The sequence below is a fragment of the Seriola aureovittata genome, chromosome 9 (assembly GCF_021018895.1).
Source record: "Seriola aureovittata isolate HTS-2021-v1 ecotype China chromosome 9, ASM2101889v1, whole genome shotgun sequence".
Classification (NCBI taxonomy): Eukaryota; Metazoa; Chordata; class Actinopteri; order Carangiformes; family Carangidae; genus Seriola; species Seriola aureovittata.
This window is the reverse complement of record NC_079372.1, coordinates 8,163,972-8,184,300: the sequence shown is the minus strand read 5'-3', so window position 1 is coordinate 8,184,300 and position 20,329 is coordinate 8,163,972. Positions and strand designations below refer to the sequence as shown.

The 20,329-nt window shown below is 41.6% G+C and overlaps 1 protein-coding gene, 1 long non-coding RNA gene and 1 other non-coding gene across 3 annotated transcripts; 2 read left to right on the top strand and 1 right to left on the bottom strand.

Moving 5' to 3' along the window:
- Positions 1 to 980: 980 nt before the first annotated feature.
- LOC130175071 (uncharacterized) lies at positions 981 to 8,830 on the bottom strand. Its single transcript, XR_008828691.1, has 3 exons — positions 8,733 to 8,830; positions 6,808 to 6,944; positions 981 to 1,519 (listed from the first exon to the last, which is right to left on the bottom strand). It is a non-coding gene; the product is annotated as an uncharacterized LOC130175071 (long non-coding RNA).
- On the top strand, positions 5,050 to 5,121 carry trnaa-ugc (transfer RNA alanine (anticodon UGC)). The gene has a single exon. It is a non-coding gene; the product is annotated as a tRNA-Ala (tRNA).
- Positions 8,831 to 13,810: 4,980 nt separating the features above from the next.
- Positions 13,811 to 16,448, top strand: snai1b (snail family zinc finger 1b). The gene is made up of 3 exons (XM_056385148.1): positions 13,811 to 14,058; positions 14,349 to 14,912; positions 15,270 to 16,448. Exons 1-3 carry the CDS (start codon positions 13,977 to 13,979, stop codon positions 15,449 to 15,451), a joined length of 828 nt encoding a protein of 275 aa, XP_056241123.1. The 5' UTR covers positions 13,811 to 13,976; the 3' UTR covers positions 15,452 to 16,448.
- The last annotated feature ends 3,881 nt before the right edge of the window (positions 16,449 to 20,329 follow it).

Here is a 20,329-nt window from a genome sequence, read left to right as displayed (position 1 = left end):
CTCAGCCATCATGATGATATCACTCATATTTAATTTTTACAACTGTTATCCTGTAGTTTAGCCTATATAATGAAAGAAATCTGTATGTGTGTTTGTTTATAATTGTTACAGGAAAAATGCTTTCAATAAAGCTTACATTATTTAACATGTGATGGTAGTCACATGGGTTTGAGATCATAACACATCTCCTAAATAAGAACTAAATTCAATCTTCAAAAACTTGATTATGTATTTACCTCGTCATATAAGATATTTTCTACGTTTTTGTCTGACATGCTCTTTGTTTGTACCTTCTGACAGAAGGAACAATTTATTTATAGATTTTATTTATAGCGATAACAGAGTGTCTACAGTAAGGTCTAATGTCTGCTATTTACTACCTGGAACTTTCATTAAAGTACAGTTCCTCATTGGGATTAACAGAGACTCTTTGTGTGCAGCATACTGCGGCATTTCACTGTGAACCTGAAATGTTTTGCTCATCGCAATCAGTTTATGTCATCATATGTTTTATAACACGTGAATGTGCAAGTGAGTAACCAGGCCCTGCTGTGGGTCTGGATGTCTTGGCATGTCAGACGAAAACAAATGAACCACTCCTAACAGGGTTGTGTCTCATACACATTTCTTTTTAATCTACTCTTTCCTGCCAGACTTTGTCCTGTCATTACCACACTGACGAGAGACGAGACGACAGCAAGAGTCCAGCACAGTATGAGCTTTCTAAAGGCAGGATGATAAGGTTTCGGCCTATACAGTTACCAGGTGCTAGGCAGCTCACGCAGATACACACACACGCACACGCACACACACACACACACACACACACACACATTCACCCTGCAGTGATGATGATATCCAAACCCTGGTAACATGGTGAACACAAACATTTAGCAAGAACAGTTTGTGCATCTGCGCTTGTGTTAATGTTTGTGCTCTGAAACTAATCAGAAGAAGTCACAGGCCTGGCAGAACTTGTTAGATCGTGTCTTTGTAGCATGTATTTCCATGTCAGCAACCAATCATGTACAATAAATACAAGTCAAGACATCTTTTAATGGATGTGATCCCGACCACATCATTCACAAATAATTGGGGCTTGAATGCCACTGCTCATGGACTAGAAAGAAGTTATAGTTTTTCCTTCACTGAAGTTGCCTGGCTTCACAGGATTCCCGTAGTTTCCAAAGCCGGTTGGAGAAATAGGTGAGAGGTCACAGCAGTTTCTCCCTCTCCCTCTCCCTGTGTGTGTCCACGTTCATGAATGTGACATGAAGCTCTTGTTTAACAGCATGCCTGTCCTTGCCCCGGCTGACACAGCTAACTCCAGCATGTGCGTAAAATGCAGAGGGCTTTCAACCAATCAAGCCTTGCGTAGTGAACACTGCTATTTTGTCTGTTTGTTTGTTGCGGTTAAAAGACCAAGGTGTGGCGATGGCCAGGTTGACACAGAAGTCCAGCATGTTGTGGTGTGTGTTGACGCCTGTTCGTGAGAGGCCATTTATGAGCTCAGCCCGTCCTTGAGGGAAGACAAAACAGATCCTGATGGGACATGGTGTGTGTAGGCGACAACATTAATACTCATTGTTTACTTGAGTTTCTGTATTTCATCATCAGACAAGAAGAACTGCATCTAGAGAAAAACTGAAAACACGGAAAGGAAAAACATAGTAAAGGTATGTTAACTCATCTCCCTCATTTGGGATTCATGTCATGTCAGCTAACCAGCATGATTTAGTTGATGAAATACAACAAATCACATTTAAAGCCCATGAACTTCAAAACAGTGTCAAATGTGCGTCACTTATTTTTTTATTGATTTTGAACCAAAAGACCATCTTTTTTTAGGTCGTTTGACTCCACCTTCCTATGTAGCTTTCACTTTTGGTGCCTCTCTCCTCTCAGGCCTCTCTGCCCCTGCACGGCTGGCTGCTGGCAGATGATAAGGCGGCAGCCCCAGAAGATACTGGGCCAGACTTTGCTCCCTGTGTTACCACTACAGTGCTGCCAGCAGCAGTGTAAATGACCTGCATATGACACAGTGGGACTGTCCAAGTTGCAGATCTCTGCACATCAGGAGAAGTAGGATAATCATTTAAAGGAATAATTTTATATTTTGGGAAATACACTTACTTGCTTTTTTGCAAAGCCAGTTGAGAATAATGATATCAGTCTCAAATCTGTGCATAAGCTATGAAAATAATAAAAAGGAAGTGGCCCATGTAACATTTATTCAGCATGATTTGATTATTATTACTCATGCATTAATGTGTAAGCAGAATTTACTGCAAATAGTGAGTATTTTCATTATGTATTAATCTCCTGACTATTTTGTTGATAAATCAGTTGCTTATTTGGTTTGTAAAAACTCAGAGAATAGTGAGAAAAGCCATCACAATTACCCAGAGCTCACAGTGAAACCTCCACAGGGCTTGTTTTGCCCAACCAGTAGTCTAAACTTCAAGATTAATGTAATTATTTAAAGGAAAAGCAGCAAATTACCACATCAAGACACTGAAATGAAAAATTTGGCATTTTTGTAACATAAAAAAATAACTTAAAAGATTATTTCCCAAAATGTAAAATTATTCCATTTAAACACAGGTTAAGGGATCTCTATCTGCATCTACATCAAAATCTACAAAATCCACACTTTGATATTTTATGTAAAAGACAGTGGCAAACGAGAACATGCAAAATATCAAGATTTATGTAAATGTCTCACAGGGGAATATGGAAAAACATCTGTAGAAAGTTCAATAGTTGATTCCAGCTGGTGTTGCCAAATATGATCCTTTAATGCTCTAACCCTTTGATATTTGGTCCAAATGTGTTTATATGCAGTGTGTGTGTGTGTATATGTGTGTGTGTGTGTGTGTGTGAGAGAGAGAGAGAGGGAGAGACAGTGGTGGAAAATGACAAATTACAATTACACATTACGATGGACTATTTGTACTTTGCTTGAGTATCTCTTTGATGTTACTTTATATTTCCACAACATTTAAAGGGAAAATATTTTACTTTTTACTTCAGTTAGTTACTAATTACATTAGAAATTTCACATACAAAACATACTGTCAGGGTTTTTGCGAGGTAAGTAGGACCCAAATGCAGCTAACACATGGGAGACGGTGCAGGCAGGTTTATTAAACAAAAATCCAAAATCCAAACATGAACGTGACATGAACAGACGTGAACATACGTGAACAAACCCGGAACTGAAAAGGGACGAACCGACACAGACAAAGGGGAGCACAAGGACTATATAGACAAGGGAGGCAAGGATGATTGAACACAGGTGAAACACATTAGGGCGGGGCAGACAATCACTACACAGAAACAGGACCATGACAAGAAGCAACACACAGACACTCAAGGAAACCAATACAAAATAAAACAGGAAGTGCAAAAACTCCAAAACAAAACTAACAAAAAGTGTCTGCCATAGCAAACCATGACACATACAAGTTTATAAATAGCGCTGAAACAAGTAGTCAATGAATCAATTACTCAAACAAGAGCAAATTAATCTCCCATCAAAACAATGTTTTTGCCTACGTACTGATAATATTTCTGGTCTTTAACATAAATATTTTTTTTGAATGAAATTCTTTTAATCTGAAATTGAGTATGAATATTGTGGTATTAAAATTTTTTTACGTGAGTAAAGGGTGTGAATACTTTTTCAACTACTGGTTAGAGGCATTTGTGTGCTCTGTATTTATACCACAGGAGCAAAAAAAGCAAAAAAAGTCCAAACCCAGGTTTAATATGAAACAAGGATTCATGTAAAGTCCATAAAAAGTGCCATTTGTTTTAATTTGTTAACTTATTTCTCCCCTTGCCAGTCCCTTTTGGTACTGTCCACTGTAATGTCCGGAGGTCTAAGGCCTTGGATAAAGAATTTCTTTTTGCATCTCATATTGCATACAGTCGGTCTGGTCTGTACATGCTGCCCTCCACAGCACTCTACAGTCCTCAGATAACCTACTATTCCTTACTCAGCACAGACTCAACATGGTGGCTCCCTGTCACCAGTCCAAATTCACACAGCAAAAACAGAACTGATATCAACTGGTGTCCCTCCCTCCTCCTGAGGGACACCTCTGCAGGCCCGTGCATTTGATGCAGCAGTGGAGTAGAGGATGGGGAGGTGTTGTATAGTCCCTCAACCTTTCTCCCCTTTCCTTCTTTCCTTCCTTCTCTCCTCTACAGCTCTCCTGAAGCCCTCATGCCATGCGTGCATCCCATGGGTCTGTCCCTACAAGGCTAAAGCAAACAGGGTCTGGAAGTGGTGTCCTTGGCAAGCATGTGCTGATAAACACAGCATGAGTGAGGACAGGCTGTGCTCTCCAGAGGGGGGGGGGGGGGGGGCGACAGCCCCTCATTCACGCTCCCCTGGAGGATATTATGAAACTTAACGAGGGAGCTATTTTAAATTCCCCAAAGGATTAGGGTACCTCTGATGATGAGAAAGCACTGGATTTCAGCCACTTGTGTCTGACTGAGCTTGTCTCAGAAACACTGTGTAACAGGTGTTTGTTTAGATGAAATTTCTCTTCTTCCCCATCACATGTAATTTCTTTACAGTTAGCGTGGGAAGAGGAGCCCTTTGCTCAGATGTATTCCCTGATTAAAACCAAAACATGACCTGCAGTCTAAAAATAGCACAGAACAAGGATTCAATTAAAGAAAACGTTTTTTTTTCCCATTCATTCATCCTGACGTCAATACAGCTCCTCTGTTTACAAACAAGCACTAAAAACAGCTCAGAGTCTCTGGAGCTTCAGCACTTTGGGACTTTTTTAACCCATTCAGAAAAGGTCACTGCTTCACTCACATACACACACACACACTGAAAAAAGATGTGGTACACGGAGCAGGGTCAAGGGTTGAAACCAGGCAGAAGCTGTGACCCGAAGTTACATAACTTGACCCTTCAGAACATAAATATCCCGCTCAACAGTCGTCTCCCCCTACAGGAAGGAAGTCCCATGACTCCGTGCGTAGTCACGTTTATATGACCTGCAGAAGTCCAACATACCACACGGGGATGTAGCTCAGTGGTAGAGCGCATGCTTTGCATGTATGAGGCCCCGGGTTCAATCCCCGGCATCTCCACACTTTTTGTGCGGCTTTTCTTTTTTCTTTTTTTTTTTTTATCATTTGGCGACTGGAGTTGCGTCAAAAAAGAGAGTTACTCTGGACGTAAATCATAAGAAAATACCTGTGCTACATGCTAATTTTCTAGATCTAATGATCTTCAGCTATGTTTGTTTTTACTTACAGTTTATTAGAAAATTACCAAAACAAATGAGCTTTGTCGGATGTGGCCTTTTAGTTTATTTATTCAATGCGCAATTATCAAAAACGCTATAAAAAATAATGTCAAAGGAATATCATGAAAGGCCTGGTGTAAAAAACAACAACAAAAAAACCCCAACCAACCAATCTACCAACAAACAAACAAATAGCCTAACAAACATATAAAGTCTAAATCTCAGAATAAATTACTCTGCCGCTAACCTTATTTGATCAACATCTGTCATAGGAAAATGTATTAAAAAAATATTCAATAGCTTTTATATATATATATATATATATACACACACACACACACACACACACACACACACAACACATACACACACAGACCTTAACCTGGAAAAAAATGAGGCTGACATATATTAATGTCATCTACTTTTAGCAGGTTAGTCCAGGCCCGGTTGTCCAGCAGGACACACTATCTGCCGTGAAACAAGACCACTCTGAGGGTCAGACCTTCATGTGTACTTACTATTCAGGTGCTGCTTAACCCACATTCTATATGTCTGCACATTATGACCTAAAAGAGCTACCTTTACATAAATGACACATATCCATTCCCCAGATGTCAAGCTAACATTCCTGACGGTGGAAAAGGAGGAGAAGCTTCACTCAGTGCTATCTGAAGCCCCAATAGCCTACTGTACTTTAGCTGCAGGTCACGTTGCAGAATGCATGCAATATATATCTGTGCAAAAGTGTTCCCCACTTTTCTTTAAAAGGAACATAAAATTCAGCAGTTTTTTAAACAAAAGCGAGTCAGGAAACAAGCATATTCAGAAAGTCACATTCATGCCTCCAGATGTCAGAAGTGAAAGGTCCCAAAGTTTAAATATCAGAAGTAAAAGCTGTTCTATACATATTAAAGCTGCTAAATTTCAAATAAAGAGATAACAGGTCTCACTTGTCCTGTTGTTGTGGCAGTTAAGATTATTCACTATCCATGTTACTGTAACTGTGAACATGCTGTACTGTCCAACCTGAAGGTTTTGATGCTGAGTCATCAGACACAACAGAGCCACATGCACCCGTCACCTCGTGCTGGATGACAACAAACATTGTTGACCTTTTCCAACTTCAGGGCTGGGCACACACACACACACACACACACATACACACGCACACACACTCACACACGCATGCACACGCAAGCGCACACACACACACACACACACACACACACACACACACACACACACACACACACACACACACACACACACACACACACACACACACAAGACTGTCTATAATTTTGCTCATGATGTCTCTGTATGTGAACACCTGTTTGTGTTGTATTACACAACAGAGTTGAGGGATGATACGACTCAGTTACATATTTCATTGTTATTTGTGACAACTGTGTAGGTGCAGAGACACTTACATCCTCTAAATGAATGTGATTGTTGCACCTGAACCAACATGCAGTGCCTTTGTGGAATCAAGACAATAATGTATCTGACCTCTGATTAAACCACTGACCGGTACAGTTGGTATTATTGGTCTTTGATCGCCTCCTTGTGGTTCATTTGAGAATAGTCGTTCAGTGGATCAGTTCACCATGTGAACAGTGGATGGCGCCACTTCACAGTATGTTCTTTTCTTGACCCAGAATGATCCTGATGACAGAGGAGTGAGAATAACAAATTAATCAGGAGTCCTGAAGTTACAGATTGACGTCTGTTTTAGACATGATTCAAGAAAATGCTGTTTGGTTTAACAAAATTAAGATTCTTGTCCGGCTAGCTTGTAAAAATACAGAATTTAAAAGACAACCCAAACTTAACCCGAACCCTAATTTAAGGTTGTTTACCCAAAAATGCACAGTTTCCTCCTGTTTGAGTAAAATTTGTCAGAAACCACAGTGCCCAGGTGTTTTAGGAAATTTCTGAGCCTTTTTTAACTCTTACTTACTGAGCACTTCATTAGGAACATCATACCAATACTAACATCCCTTACTTAATTTTTCATAGCTGCTCCAAATAAAAGATGGTGGTTATAAATAACAGCTATCAGTATTACTTCCTTGACATATAACTTTACACACAACAAAATGTTTAACAGCACACACAGAGGAAAAAAGACTAAAGACAAAACATGATAGAGGAAAAAGAACAGAGGAAATAAAATAAAATAAAAAATACCAAATAAAGTCATAAATACAACAAGGCAATTCAAAGTTCTTTACAGAGAAATGTTACATAAACACATAAATGGGATAAAAAAAATATGTAAAATGAAATAGATTATGAAAATTGTGACATTCTGAAATATATGAAGGTTCTAAAAGCAACTCATTACAACCTTTTCTTTTCGTAAGGTCAGCAATGATTTTGTTAAAGTGTGGGAAGTTTCCGACTCTTCTCTTCCTCCAAGAACATTAATTTTCCACAGAAAGTAAACAACTGTCAGATGACATTTATGGCACCACATACTACATCAAAGGGTGCCTGTGGTTTGACTGCTGTGTCTGTCTGCTGTCCAGATAAGGTTAGAGCAGAGACACACAAACACACACATCTGGTTAAATTCCATCTATACAAGGTTGAGTGTGGTTGGGAGTTAAGGATGACACAGAAGTACTCTATAATCGTTTCTTCTGCAAAACAGAAACACACTGTATCTGAAATTTCTACACTGTATGTGACCTGAAAATCAACTTACACCCACACCTCAATCAAAAATAGGAAATGATTCCATTTTAGAGATATATAATTAGGATAAATTAAGGGAAGCTGCTTCATTGTAAAAGCAAGCTTTAATTTTCATATTTGCATGATTAAAAACAAGACCACACTGATAGTGCACCAATCTTTCTCAGTGTCAGCAGGAAGCCTATAGAAAACCTGTATATGATCAACACAGTGTGCCTTGAATCTTTCTTTGGTTTTCACCCCCTCCCTTGTTAAGATTATTGACTGGGTCTTTGCTCCTGTTGGATCCAGATGCAGAAGTGACACACAGAGTAAACTCCACAGTGTTCTCCACCAACACAGCAGTTACGGAGTTACTGGGATAGATATCAGTATAGTGAGAGCTTTGACAGCTCAGCAGCTTCTGTGCAGAGGTGGTACACAGCAGAGAAAGTCAAGAGGTTTATTTTTTTCTTATTTTTTTCCAGAATGATTGAGCAATACTGCACGAGAGGGAGTGATGTTGTACTGAATATCAGCAGGGCTGTGATTCGCTCATAGTTACGAGGCCGCAGGCTGAGTACCGAAGACCGCCATATTACTTAAACAAACAATAACAGATTATGATTTGTTTGTTTATTTTAGCATTTGTTTTAACAATGCCAATACAAATAGTGAAAAACTGGACTATTACTGTAGTGTTGCTAAGCAACACATTAACATTTTCCTCACCTGCACAGTGCACACTAGCTTGCTACTTTGTCTGAACGTTACCTCAGGAGTGCGCGGAAGTATCAATTGTTCTTCCCGGCATCCTCTTCTGACGACCATACATAGTTTAATTCAAATTTTATTTCTGGAAATATATTCATCTTTGCAAAGTTTGTAACAATCTAAGATTGATACCGACCGTTAATGTAACACTGATTAATGGTTAATCGAACACCTGTGAGGCGGAGTGATACATGTAGTTAAAAGTCCCAGCTTTGTTATTCTCTATAGCAACTCATGGAATACCTCTCGTCCAATCAAATTACTTGGTCGGGAACTAACTGTTGTATAATAGCCAGTAATCCTGGAGTGCTTTAAAATGTAAGCTAACTCTTCAATTTTATAACCAGACCATCAGAGGTTCAGAGGCACAAACTTGGGCGAAATTTAAATTAGTATTTTTTTATGCCTAAAAAACTGAATATAAAGCCAGCAGTTTGTCTCTGGTGTGGAAAACACTTTGGAGCCATAGCCACAAGTATGAACCAATAGGTGTGTATGTATATGGGGATCCCACAAGGCTTTCTACAGATAGAATCAACCAATACGCACCAAAAGTAGTACTACCAAGGCTAAAGCATCTCACAAATGGGAAGACGCTGCCTTCTACAACTATTTTCACCACTGTCGAAATTATATGTAAACAGTTTACAGTTTAAATGTACATATACTATACATATACTCATTTATATACTCATTAGGACCAATATGGCAGTTTTGGGTCAGATTTTGCTTTCATTACTCTGCAAACACTGTTGTGTAATACATTGGGCTGGATATTAATATTGCAACAAATATCTAATCTAGTGTTGGAGCCAAACGGGGAGACCATCTTTCAGTCTGCAGGACATGCTGGTTGCTTCTTTCCATGTCAAAGTGTCCTTGATTGATCTTCCCTAAAACATGTGAGTGCTGGTGTCTGATGGAGAGACTTGGCCACAGAGTGTGTACAGACTACACAGCATGTGTGTGGGAGTGTGTGTATCCATACTCTGCATTCCTCTGGGATAATCTTATCTTCCCCCTTCTGAGCTTATGGACCTCTGAACCATAGGGCAACACTCTCTCTCACACACACACACACACACAGACACACACACACACACACACACACACACACACACAGACACACACACACACACACTCCCTCTTGTCTACATGCAAATAAACAAACAAACAAATAAACAAACAAACATGCAGTGAAGTTGTATGAAGCAGTTTATGCACATTAGACGAGTTCATGTCTTTCCAAGCTTCTTTTGCGGGTGAGTTGAAGATAAAATCATGAGGAACACGACAGGTAACAAGTAATAGATAGTCCAATGGGACAATCTATAACTTGATGAATAATGTACACACTAAGAGTCTACAGACCAAAGTGGACATTTTTGAGACCCTCCCCAAATGCAAGTGAATGGTAAACTGGCTTTACTTGAAGAAACAACAGAGAAAAAAAAAAAGGCCCTTATAGTAGCTGCTAATCACGGACTCGTCAGTTTTCTTTCAGATTCAACGAGAAGCATCTTGGGAGATCTGCTGTATCCTTTGAATCATCACATGCACAAAGAAAACTTGACCTGACTTGATTTATCGGTGCTGTTGTTGTTGGTCAGTCAGTCTGGAAAACAAGCTGCATAAAGGTCAGATGTAAATGTGCTGGAGTAGCCGTTACCTGTTGTTTGAATGGACTGAATGGAAACAATGCACTTGATCGTTCAAAGGCTTTCAGCAACAGGTCTTTAAAATGTAAAAGGGTGAAATAAAGCTGCACTTCTGTACTTGTCACTTGAACAAAAAGATTTGTACAATAACAATAGGTGTTAGCTAGGGAGTTGGCTTCTTTTCAAACACATGAAAGGACACTATAGGTACAACATGGCCACCATCCATCAGCTCAGACATAATCTATCTATTTAAATATGATCAGGTAATGAAATATACATCAGCAAATAATAAAAAACCTCCTATTGAAGTTTCTTCGAAAATTAATGTCAACTTAATTGTCAATTCCATTAAAACTGAAGTAGTTTACATTTATTTAATGACTATATGCATCCTGGTTACATCAGCTTACAGTGTTTCTTATTATATCCATGTGCTGCACCAAAATCCTGCTGATGGAGAAATGAAAACAGTAACTTAGTTTTATAGGAAATGATTTGTTCAGCAGATGAATGATGAGAGATTCTTATGAGGCTTGTCAGCTGGAAGAATGTGAAGGGGGAAATATAACAGCAGAAATCAATCATAAACCGATAAATACATTTTTGAACCTATTTTTTTAGACTGCTAAGTAATTCTGTTTGACCAAAGTTTTCTTTGGATTGTGACATTTTGTTTTAAACAATTTTATCTTTCTGTCACTTTGGATTTCATTGTAATTTACTTCTCATCTCAGTTTACAGTGTTTCCCCTGGTTGAAAATAATATCCTATACATGTGCACATAAAATACATGCCCAATAAATTTTTGTCATAATAAAGAAACACATAGAAACACTATATATTGAAAACTTATTACAAGCCTATTTTTTCTTCCTCTTAACTGTTTCGTTTTAATCGTTGAGCGCGGAAAATAAGACTGTAACTTATTTGACCACATTCCCTTTGGCAGGGAATTATGCAACTAACTTCCACCTCTGTTGCAACACTTTTTTTTTTGGCATTAGAAAGTAAAACCTTGATTAATTTTAGTCTGATGAGGTTTCAGCAGACAGTGTGAGCCTCTGTGGGAACACCCGCTGGTTCATCCCCGAGGCCAGAGAGGAAAAAAACATGTTCAACATCTGTTCTGAGCAGAAAACGTTTCAAGTCTTCATTCACGTTCTCCGTGTGTCATGAGGTCACTCTAACCCTGTCGTAACACAAATTGTCTGCAGTCAGCCTCCAAAGACAAACTGCTCTCCTTGGAAGAGCCAATTCAACAGTGTGTAATCAGCTGTTTTCACTCTTACAGCCTCCTACACTGTGTGTGTGTGTGTGTGTGTGTGTATGTGTCAAGTCCAATGGATGCTTCATTTTGTCATTATTTCTGTGACACACACACACACACACACACACACACACACACACACACACACACACACACACACACACACACACACACACACACACAGTTCAACATACTAACATCATACACAACTCTTGGGTAAACCACCACCATTTGCACCGTGAGTCCTCAGCAGCAGATCCAGATTACTTTCACGTGTGTCTTTGCTATTTCTCTTTTTTTTTTCTTTTTTTTTCTTTTTTACTGCTGTCCTGCCCTCGTGACCTCCAGTCTACGTGGCGTCGGCGTCAACAAGCGCTCTAACGACGTGTGAACTTTTGGGCATGCCGCGACAATGGCGCCTTTAGACAGGTGTATATGCCCCCATCACCCACCAGCCACTCACCCTGCCACCGAGGAGCGTTTGACTGTCTTTGCAATGCTAAACAGCACCAGGGAGGACTGGGGCGGACACATTCCTGTCTGGTGGCTGCATGGCACCTGATTTTCGGGCTCACACGTTGTGTGCACCGAAAGGAGGAGTTTAAAAAACAAACAAACAATAGTAACATAGCATCATGTCAAAAAATCATTTAACACGAGTTACTTTTCATTGATAAAATACTTACACAAGTCATGCAGACATGCAGCACAGTGCAAGTGACTGGTAAAAAACGAATATTAGTGACACAATAAAATAGATATTGTAAGTGCAGTCAAATAAGATAAAATAGTTAAAGAATAAGAACAATGTTAAATGTTAAAAACAATGTGATAAATTGGATGAAAGTCCACAATGATCACTCGTTTTCCTTTGATTTCATATTATTGCTTCCTAATACATTCTGTTAATAACCTTGCTCACATTATTTGGAAAGTTTGACTGTGCAACAACACAAGAAAAGAAAAGAGAAAAAGAAGTGTGTAAAATATTGTGTTAAAAACCCATTTCCTCTCAGGGCATCATCCCGGGTGGCTGCATTTCATGCCACCTCGAGGCACAAGATTTACTGCTGTAGGGCGCTGTCTTGGTCTCCATCATCACATTGTTACTGTCAGCTCGGTTAATTTCACCTCAGATCGTGCTGTGAGCGAGCTGGAGAACAGCACCTCTTTTTTTATTTTTGATCTGAACGGGGCTTATTCACCACTCCCCCACCCCACCCCGCAGAGAGGCAAAAGGGGGGAGATGCGGTCATAGGATGAAGTGAATGTTTTGAATTGACGGGAGCAAAGAAGAAACAGAGCGTTTGTCTCTTTTACCTTCTGGAAAATGTCTCCTCCTCACCGGGGTGCGTAAAAGCCGCGAGCAACAACAGGCACACAAAAGAGCAGAGCCGTCATAAAGTGTCACTCATTAGGTGGTGAGAGAGCCTCAGTGTTCTTAGACCATTGTAAAAGGTGAAACAATCCGTGATCTAACAAAAGTAAACCTGTTCCAGAGTTTTTCTTTAAGCAGTTAAATTAATTATAGTCTCAATCAACTCGCAGCTTTACTGATAATTGGGGAAATTATCTCAGTTTTTATTGAACTTTTACAACGACATGAGCTTTCACAGACTTCACCTCTTCACCACTATTTTCTGTTCTGTTTCGCCATTATTCCTGATGTGTGTGTAGAAATGTTGAACCACCTCTCACAGTTCATTTACAGTGTGCGCCGACAGAGGACGCTCCGGCTTCAGTTGGCCATGACAGTAAGTTAAGGAATGGCTGTAAGAAAGCTGAAATCCTGCTTGATTTCACTCCATTTGTTTTGTATGTTTGCTCTGATTGTTATCCACAATGAAAATCATTCATGATCACATTTTACAAGTTTATTTCTGCCTGTATTTTACATTGAATCGCACAGTCATCTGTTCACATTTAATGGCAGTAAGTGAATGGCCTGCAGGTTAAAGTGGGGGTCCTTAGAACCGTGAAATGCACAATTAGATTTGCGCTTCGCGGCAGCTTTTGGCACACTGGGCACCTGCGGTGAATGGGGCCGGTGGCGCCCCTGACACACGGGGTGTGTCTTTGGGCGGAGATCTGCCCACCCACCCCGCTGCTTCTCCCCTCTGGTTACTATATGAGGACGCAACTTTGCGATCCCTCAGTGAGATACATGCAAGCTTGGTAGTGGTCTTGTGGATCTCTCCAGGCGTTTTCTGGAATCTGCAGCTGCCTGAGGAACAGATCTTTGCACCTGAGCGCACTCCGCCGTGGGAATTATTCTTATTTTTTCACATTTAATTATCGGAGACGCCAGACTTCAACATGCCTCGCTCATTCCTTGTGAAGAAGTATTTCTCCAACAAGAAACCATACTACAGGGAGAGCCAGCTGGAGAGTCAAACCGGTAAGATTTTCCTCAGTGACTGAATTTGATGCATCTGTTGTTCAGCTCTTTATAAAGTTACCTTCAGACACACAACAGAACCATGTGACTTGTATTTTGCATGTAGCTTCCTGGGTGTAGAACCTACTGAAAAGTGTTTCTAGTCAACTGGACAGTGTTTTAATGGAAAAGCAAGGCTGTGGTGAAAGTAGTAACAAGACACCAAGAATGAAAACTAGTTTAGTGCTTTATTAGATTATCTGTCCATTTAAGTGAAAAGCCACCTGACTTCCTCTCCTCTGTGTTGCCAGCTTTTGTCCCAGAGAGCTTTCCTCGGGCTGAACTTCCAACGCAGAACAACAGCTCTGCCCTGACCTGCTATCCCACCAGCCCATTCTTCAGCAGCATGGACACCCTGCCTGCGCCCCTCTCCCCGGTCACGCCGGTGTCCCTGCCCCCTTCACCCCTGGGTCCCCTGGACCTCAGCAGCTCACCCTCCAGCAGCAGCAGCAGCAGCAGCAGCAGCAGCAGCAGCGAGGAAGAGGAGGACGGTGGACGCAGTTCAGACCCCCCCAGTCCGGATATCATCCAGCACATCTACCACTGTCTTCACTGCAGTAAGAGCTACACCAGCCTCTCCGCGCTGTCCCACCACCAGCTCTCCCACTGTACCCCACTGCAGCAGACGCCCTCTCTGCCCACCGAAGTGTCTGCGCGCCCGGCCTTCCACTGCAAACATTGCCCCAAGGAGTACACCAGCCTGGGAGCCCTGAAGATGCACATCCGCTCACACACCCTGCCCTGTGTGTGCCCCACCTGCGGCAAGGCCTTCTCCAGACCGTGGCTGCTCAGAGGACACATTCGCACACACACAGGTAAGCATGAAAAAACTTTTCCTGCCATGTCAGAGTATTGATTCCTAAGCCCTGTTGGCTTGTAAATGTAACAGCTGGTTGCACTTTGTGCTCATTTGATATTCATTGACGCCTCCTGAGGTGTGAGCAAATGTTATTGCTTTGCCTGGCACAATCTAATCTCAGCCTCACAGTTGCATGAAAAAAGGGCAATCTGCATTAAGTGAGTTAGGGTAGTGTTCCTGCTCTTTTGTTGTTTATCTGTGTGGCCATTTGAAAGACAATGACCAGAGGACAGACCTTTTGGCCTGTTAATGAAGTGTTTCCCTGAAGCTAACAATTTTTTTTTTTTTTTTTTTTGTGTCTTCTTCCGACCAGGTGAACGCCCCTTCGCTTGTCAGCACTGTAATCGGGCTTTTGCTGACCGCTCCAACCTCCGCGCCCACCTGCAGACCCACTCTGAAGTGAAGAAGTATCAGTGCGGCTCCTGCTCGCGGACCTTCAGTCGCATGTCCCTGCTGCACAAACACAATGCCTCTGGTTGCTGCCCTGCCTCGTAGACTCACATTCCCAGGACTGCTCTCATAAGCCAGTTGAAGCTGCTTGCTGGTTCTGACCCCCACCCCCTCCACCCCTGATTAGAGCCAATACACCCAGAGGACATTTTGGGGAATTGATGCCAAATCATTTCATGACAAGCCATGAAAGGAAATCTGCAGTTCTTGTGCTTTTATAAAATGACTCTTTAAGTGCCTTTTTTAATATTTCAAGACTATAGGTTGATCGTTTTTTTTTTTTTTTTTTTTTTTTTTTTTTTTTTTTTTTGAGGTCATATTTGTTATCTGCAGCACATTTTTGCTGTGTCCTGTCAACTGTTTGTGTGTGTGTGACTTGAGGGCAGCTGGACATGCAGTTAATACCCAGGAAACTCCATTGGTGCCGGCCGGTCCGGGACTCTGGCCATGTTGCAGCTGCTTGGGTGTGTTTGTGTGTGTCTGTGGTGTATGCGGGGATGTCATTCCTCACCGTACTATACATACATGGCATGTGTGTGGAAATGAGCAAGTGTGTTTGTGTGAGTGTGAGTGTGTGTTGAGACAGCTGTCTGTGTATGGTGTACCGTGGAGGCAGGGCGCTGAGAGACGTGTTAGCCATGACCTCGACGACAGGTGACCCTCTGCTCGCCTCTCCTCGCGTCACAAAGTCTTTCCACACACACTCATTGTGTCATTGGACATGAAAGGACCACTTCAGGTTGACCAAAAGAACCACAACTTGCCATCACCAATATTGTCATTTATTTAGACATGTTTTTTTTGGGGGGGGAAGATTTTGAGCTGCAGGTTTTATGAACTATTTTGCTGAACATGCCTTCAAATAGGAATTCTGTGCCTTTTTTAAGGTTGTGTATTTTTCTGCCACATGTAAATAAAACCTTTTTGTTAAAAAAAAAAAAAAAACTATTGTGGACCTACTTATTATGTGCTCTACTAATAATAATTAGTATTTCAACAGGCATTGTATTAACTTGCATCTCTAAATGAGTTCATCAGGACAGACATGACAGCTTCTGAATGGGAGGATAGAGATGTGTGTGTGTGTACGGAGGAGCAGGGACAGGTTTGTGTGATGCCGAGTGATAAGGGGAACACCTGCACACACCTGCCAGGCTGTCAGCGCGCACACACACACAGGCACACATGGTGAACACATGTTAAGGAGGCGAGGGAGGGAGGGGTTCTCACAGTGTCCGCAGGTGGGCGAATGAAAATTAAAGCATAAAGTGGAGGAAGATGCTGAGCAATAAAAAGTGAAGGCCAGAGTGGGCAAATTAAGCTTTGGGGGTGTCGGTGTGAAATTAGCTGAGTGTGGGAATCCCACTGACCCACTTCCTGCTGTAGGAGCGGCCACAGATGGAAGCAGGAGACTTTAGGCTCGAGACCAAAACATAGACTCCAGAGGGTCAGGCTCTATGCCGAAAGAACCTCGGGACCGAGACACAGGTTCCACACACACACAGTCTGTGCAGCCATCTGCTCCGTAATGGTGAAACTCTGGTTACCTTGTAGGAACTTTTTGGAGGAAGTGTGGGCTGTATGAGCCCAGCTGAGGGTGAACATCCACTGTGCACATATGGTAGCAATGTGTCTACAATCCCCACTGCCCTCCTGACCCACACACACTGACGCCAGCATGTCTTAGTGAGGTAACAGCATGTTTCCTCCAATAGCTCTCAGCGTTGAGAGGTGGATGCATTTGTGTGTGTGTGTGTGTGTGTGTTATGGGTGGGGGTTTTGAGGAGGCTCTCAAAAAGCTTGGGATCAGATTGCATGACTTAGCTTGCTCAATGTAAACAGCACCCGAAAGACTAGACACACGTGCACATTCGCAGCCACACAGTGCATACACCTACTGAATGAAGATCTTTACTTTGATCAAGGGGGATTTTTCACTTGTCTTCCTATTCCTCTCTGGGCTGTTCTGAAGCCAGAGGTGAGAGTCATTTAGCTGCTGCACACCTACGCAGGTAGTGAGTCAGAGAGGCAGGTCACAGGAGACTAAACTCTCTGAGAAGACACTTAACATATCAAATAATCCTATAGAGTTAGATGATATTCCATTTTCTCCTCTGGGATATTTCAACTCTGCCTCCACAAATTTCTACTGAAAAAAAATCACTAAACAGGCCGTCACTTCTGATATGTTTCAGCCGTTTTGAAATCTAACTCTTGACATCTTGCTAGGGGGACATTTCTCTGGTTTGCAGTGTGTAGGAGGCAGTCTATCACCCCGTAGCTTTGAGGCAATGAGATCACTGGACCTGTCACCTTTCTTTTTCAGAGTGTGTTGGTGTGTGTAATATCATATTAGTCTCCTCAAAGTGTTTTAATGTTCGCAGCGTCACGCATACGGGCCCTGACTAATGTGACATTCTTGAGCCATTAGTGACAGACACACAATACTGCTGTCTGAGAGAAAGAGAGAGAGAGATGGAGAGAGAGAAAGAGAGGGCTGCTCTGTGCTCGCAGTCTGCTCTTGAGTCAAACTAATAATTTAATTTTCCTGTAACAGGAAATAATGTTATGCTGACCTAATTACGAAGAAAAGGGGATTGCCATTCACTTTAATCTCTCACATGTGTTATTCCCATGGAAAGAATGTCTAAGCACTATTGCCTCGCTCTAGTAAATGAAAACAATAAAAAATTAAATCACTGTTTTGTTTTTTTCTTTTTCTTTTTTGCAGTGAACCTTGGATTTTGCTTCATGAACAGAGACGCCCAGTTTGGTTTTTGTGTACAGAAATGCTGATGTTTGACAATTTGCAGCCGCGTGAGTTTTATTTTGTTATACGGTGCCGTCATCTTGGAAAGAGAAAAATGTATGCCTCCCTCTAAACAATCATGCTGTGTGGAGTCATAAGTGGAGCTTTGCATGTGTGTAACAGGACAGATTACAGCGTTGCATAAACTCCACTCTCTTGATTTTGAGTAATGGGAAGCAGCAGTGTATGTCAGCAATCAAAACAAACCTTTTCCAACACATTTCTGAAAGCTGAAATTGCGCTTTTCTCCCTCCACTGCTTTGCTGTCAGCGCATGTGTTCTGTGGTAATGTTTGGGACACAGGAAGTGTTCTGTCAGCCTTGTATAAACACAGCCCCTCCAAAAAAGCACTGATATAAAGCATCTGGGTGCGGCTACAGCTGTTTGTGCGTACACGGATGTATGAGTGTGTGTGAGTGTGGGTGTCTGTGAAGTGTAGATTTCTCTCTGCCAGGGGTTCACAGTGGTCCACATCCAGGACGAGGGAGCGTACTGTATATTGCTGAAATCAGAGCTGGCGGCGTGTTCAGAGTCTGAATCACTGTAGGATCAGATTCGAGCCAACAGGGTTAAGTCACTGGGTTAAAGTTTCAAACCCTCTTAGAAGCCGCAGCGCTCTTACACAATGACACTGTCCCAAGAATCTCTCCCATGTTGGAGGTTGGCACTCTCAATCTGCCTTTGTCCTCTGAAAGACATTAAAAATGTCTCCTCATTTCAATATTTACAGGCTGACAAAAAAATAAATAAATAAAAAATTCTGCAGCTTGTAGAAAAAATAAGGAGCGGATGTAGGATGGGGAAACTAATAGCCTGAGGTTTGTAGTGCACCGGGGATAAGGAGATAATGAGGGAGAAGAGATTGAGGGGAAGAGATTGGACATTGGGGTATGAGGAGGGTGTGTGTGTGTGTGTGTGTGTGTGGGGGGGGGAGGTTGGGGTGGGGGGGGTGGGGGTGTCTGGTGAAGAATGAGTGTTTCTGTTTGCGGGCCGTTTATCAAATCAGTAGGGAGTACAATTTGCAGAGGAATGCCACATGTTGCAATGTAGACTTGATCAATGACATGTGCTACGAGGGCAGAGAGATACGCTGTCCGTGAATGCCTTCCTATAACTGAGGATTTTCTACCCTTCAGGATGGTTTCATGCACTCGGACGTCCACATGTATGCAACTATGTGACACATGCACACAGAGAGCTCAGGTCTCTGGACAAATAAACCAGTTTTAACCAAGGACAGGATATGGCCTCTAGGAGGGGGTACACGCCATTTCCTGCCCACCTCCGCACTCCTGCTGTCCCCTTCAATGGTGCGTGTGTGTGTGTGTGTGTTATGTGGCTGGTACTGTGTTTCCTCCTAAACACAGACCCTCTCTGTCCCACAGGGTCAGAGGGTAGAGGATGAGCCATAAAGGGACAGGAGCGTAAACGGATGAGATACACTGTGTGTAACAGAGGTTTCCAACCTTGTGGCATCCAGAGCTGTGTGCGTGCAGGTTTCCATTACTCCCAAATAGTTGAGGGTCAGTTGAACTGCACTGTAGAGCTCCATTCACTGAAATAAGCATGCAGAGGCCAAGAGAAAGTAGGGCAATATGGATAAAATCTTCTAACACGCATTGATATAGTTTGGTGATTTTCTGGAAATTGTGTTTAGAGACAGTTTATGACTAAAATAAGCCGATGGGAATGTGTCTTTTCAGCTAATCCAGTTAGTTAAACACAGGGGAAAGTCACGGTACTTGTTCGCATTAATGCAAAAGTTACGCAAAGTAAAATTTTCCCATAAGACAAACTTGCTGTGGGTTTATGAGGAAATCTAGTAAACTGTATTTAACACACAGTGATGTTGAGAATCTTCTCATGAATGAAGAAGCAGATGCTGCCTGAATATAAATGTAATAGTAAATATTACAAGAGGAAAAATTGTTTCTTTCTTTTATTTTTTCAAGTGTCAGTTCTGTTGAAAATCTCTCTCTTTCTATAAAATAATCTGAGATAAAAAGTCTGAAGATATGCACGTACAACAAAAATAATAAAACGGTTCTTCTTCTGATAAACAAAAGAAAAAAGGTATTAAAGAGATAATTATCTATTTTGGTATAAACATTATA

Coding starts and splice junctions, on each gene's coding strand:
- snai1b (XM_056385148.1), top strand. CDS start 13,977: ATGCCTCGCTCATTCCTTGTGAAGAAGTATTTCTCCAACAAGAAACCA. Junction 14,059..14,348: donor CCAGCTGGAGAGTCAAACCG/GTAAGATTTTCC, acceptor CTGTGTTGCCAG/CTTTTGTCCCAGAGAGCTTT. Junction 14,913..15,269: donor ACACATTCGCACACACACAG/GTAAGCATGAAA, acceptor TCTTCCGACCAG/GTGAACGCCCCTTCGCTTGT.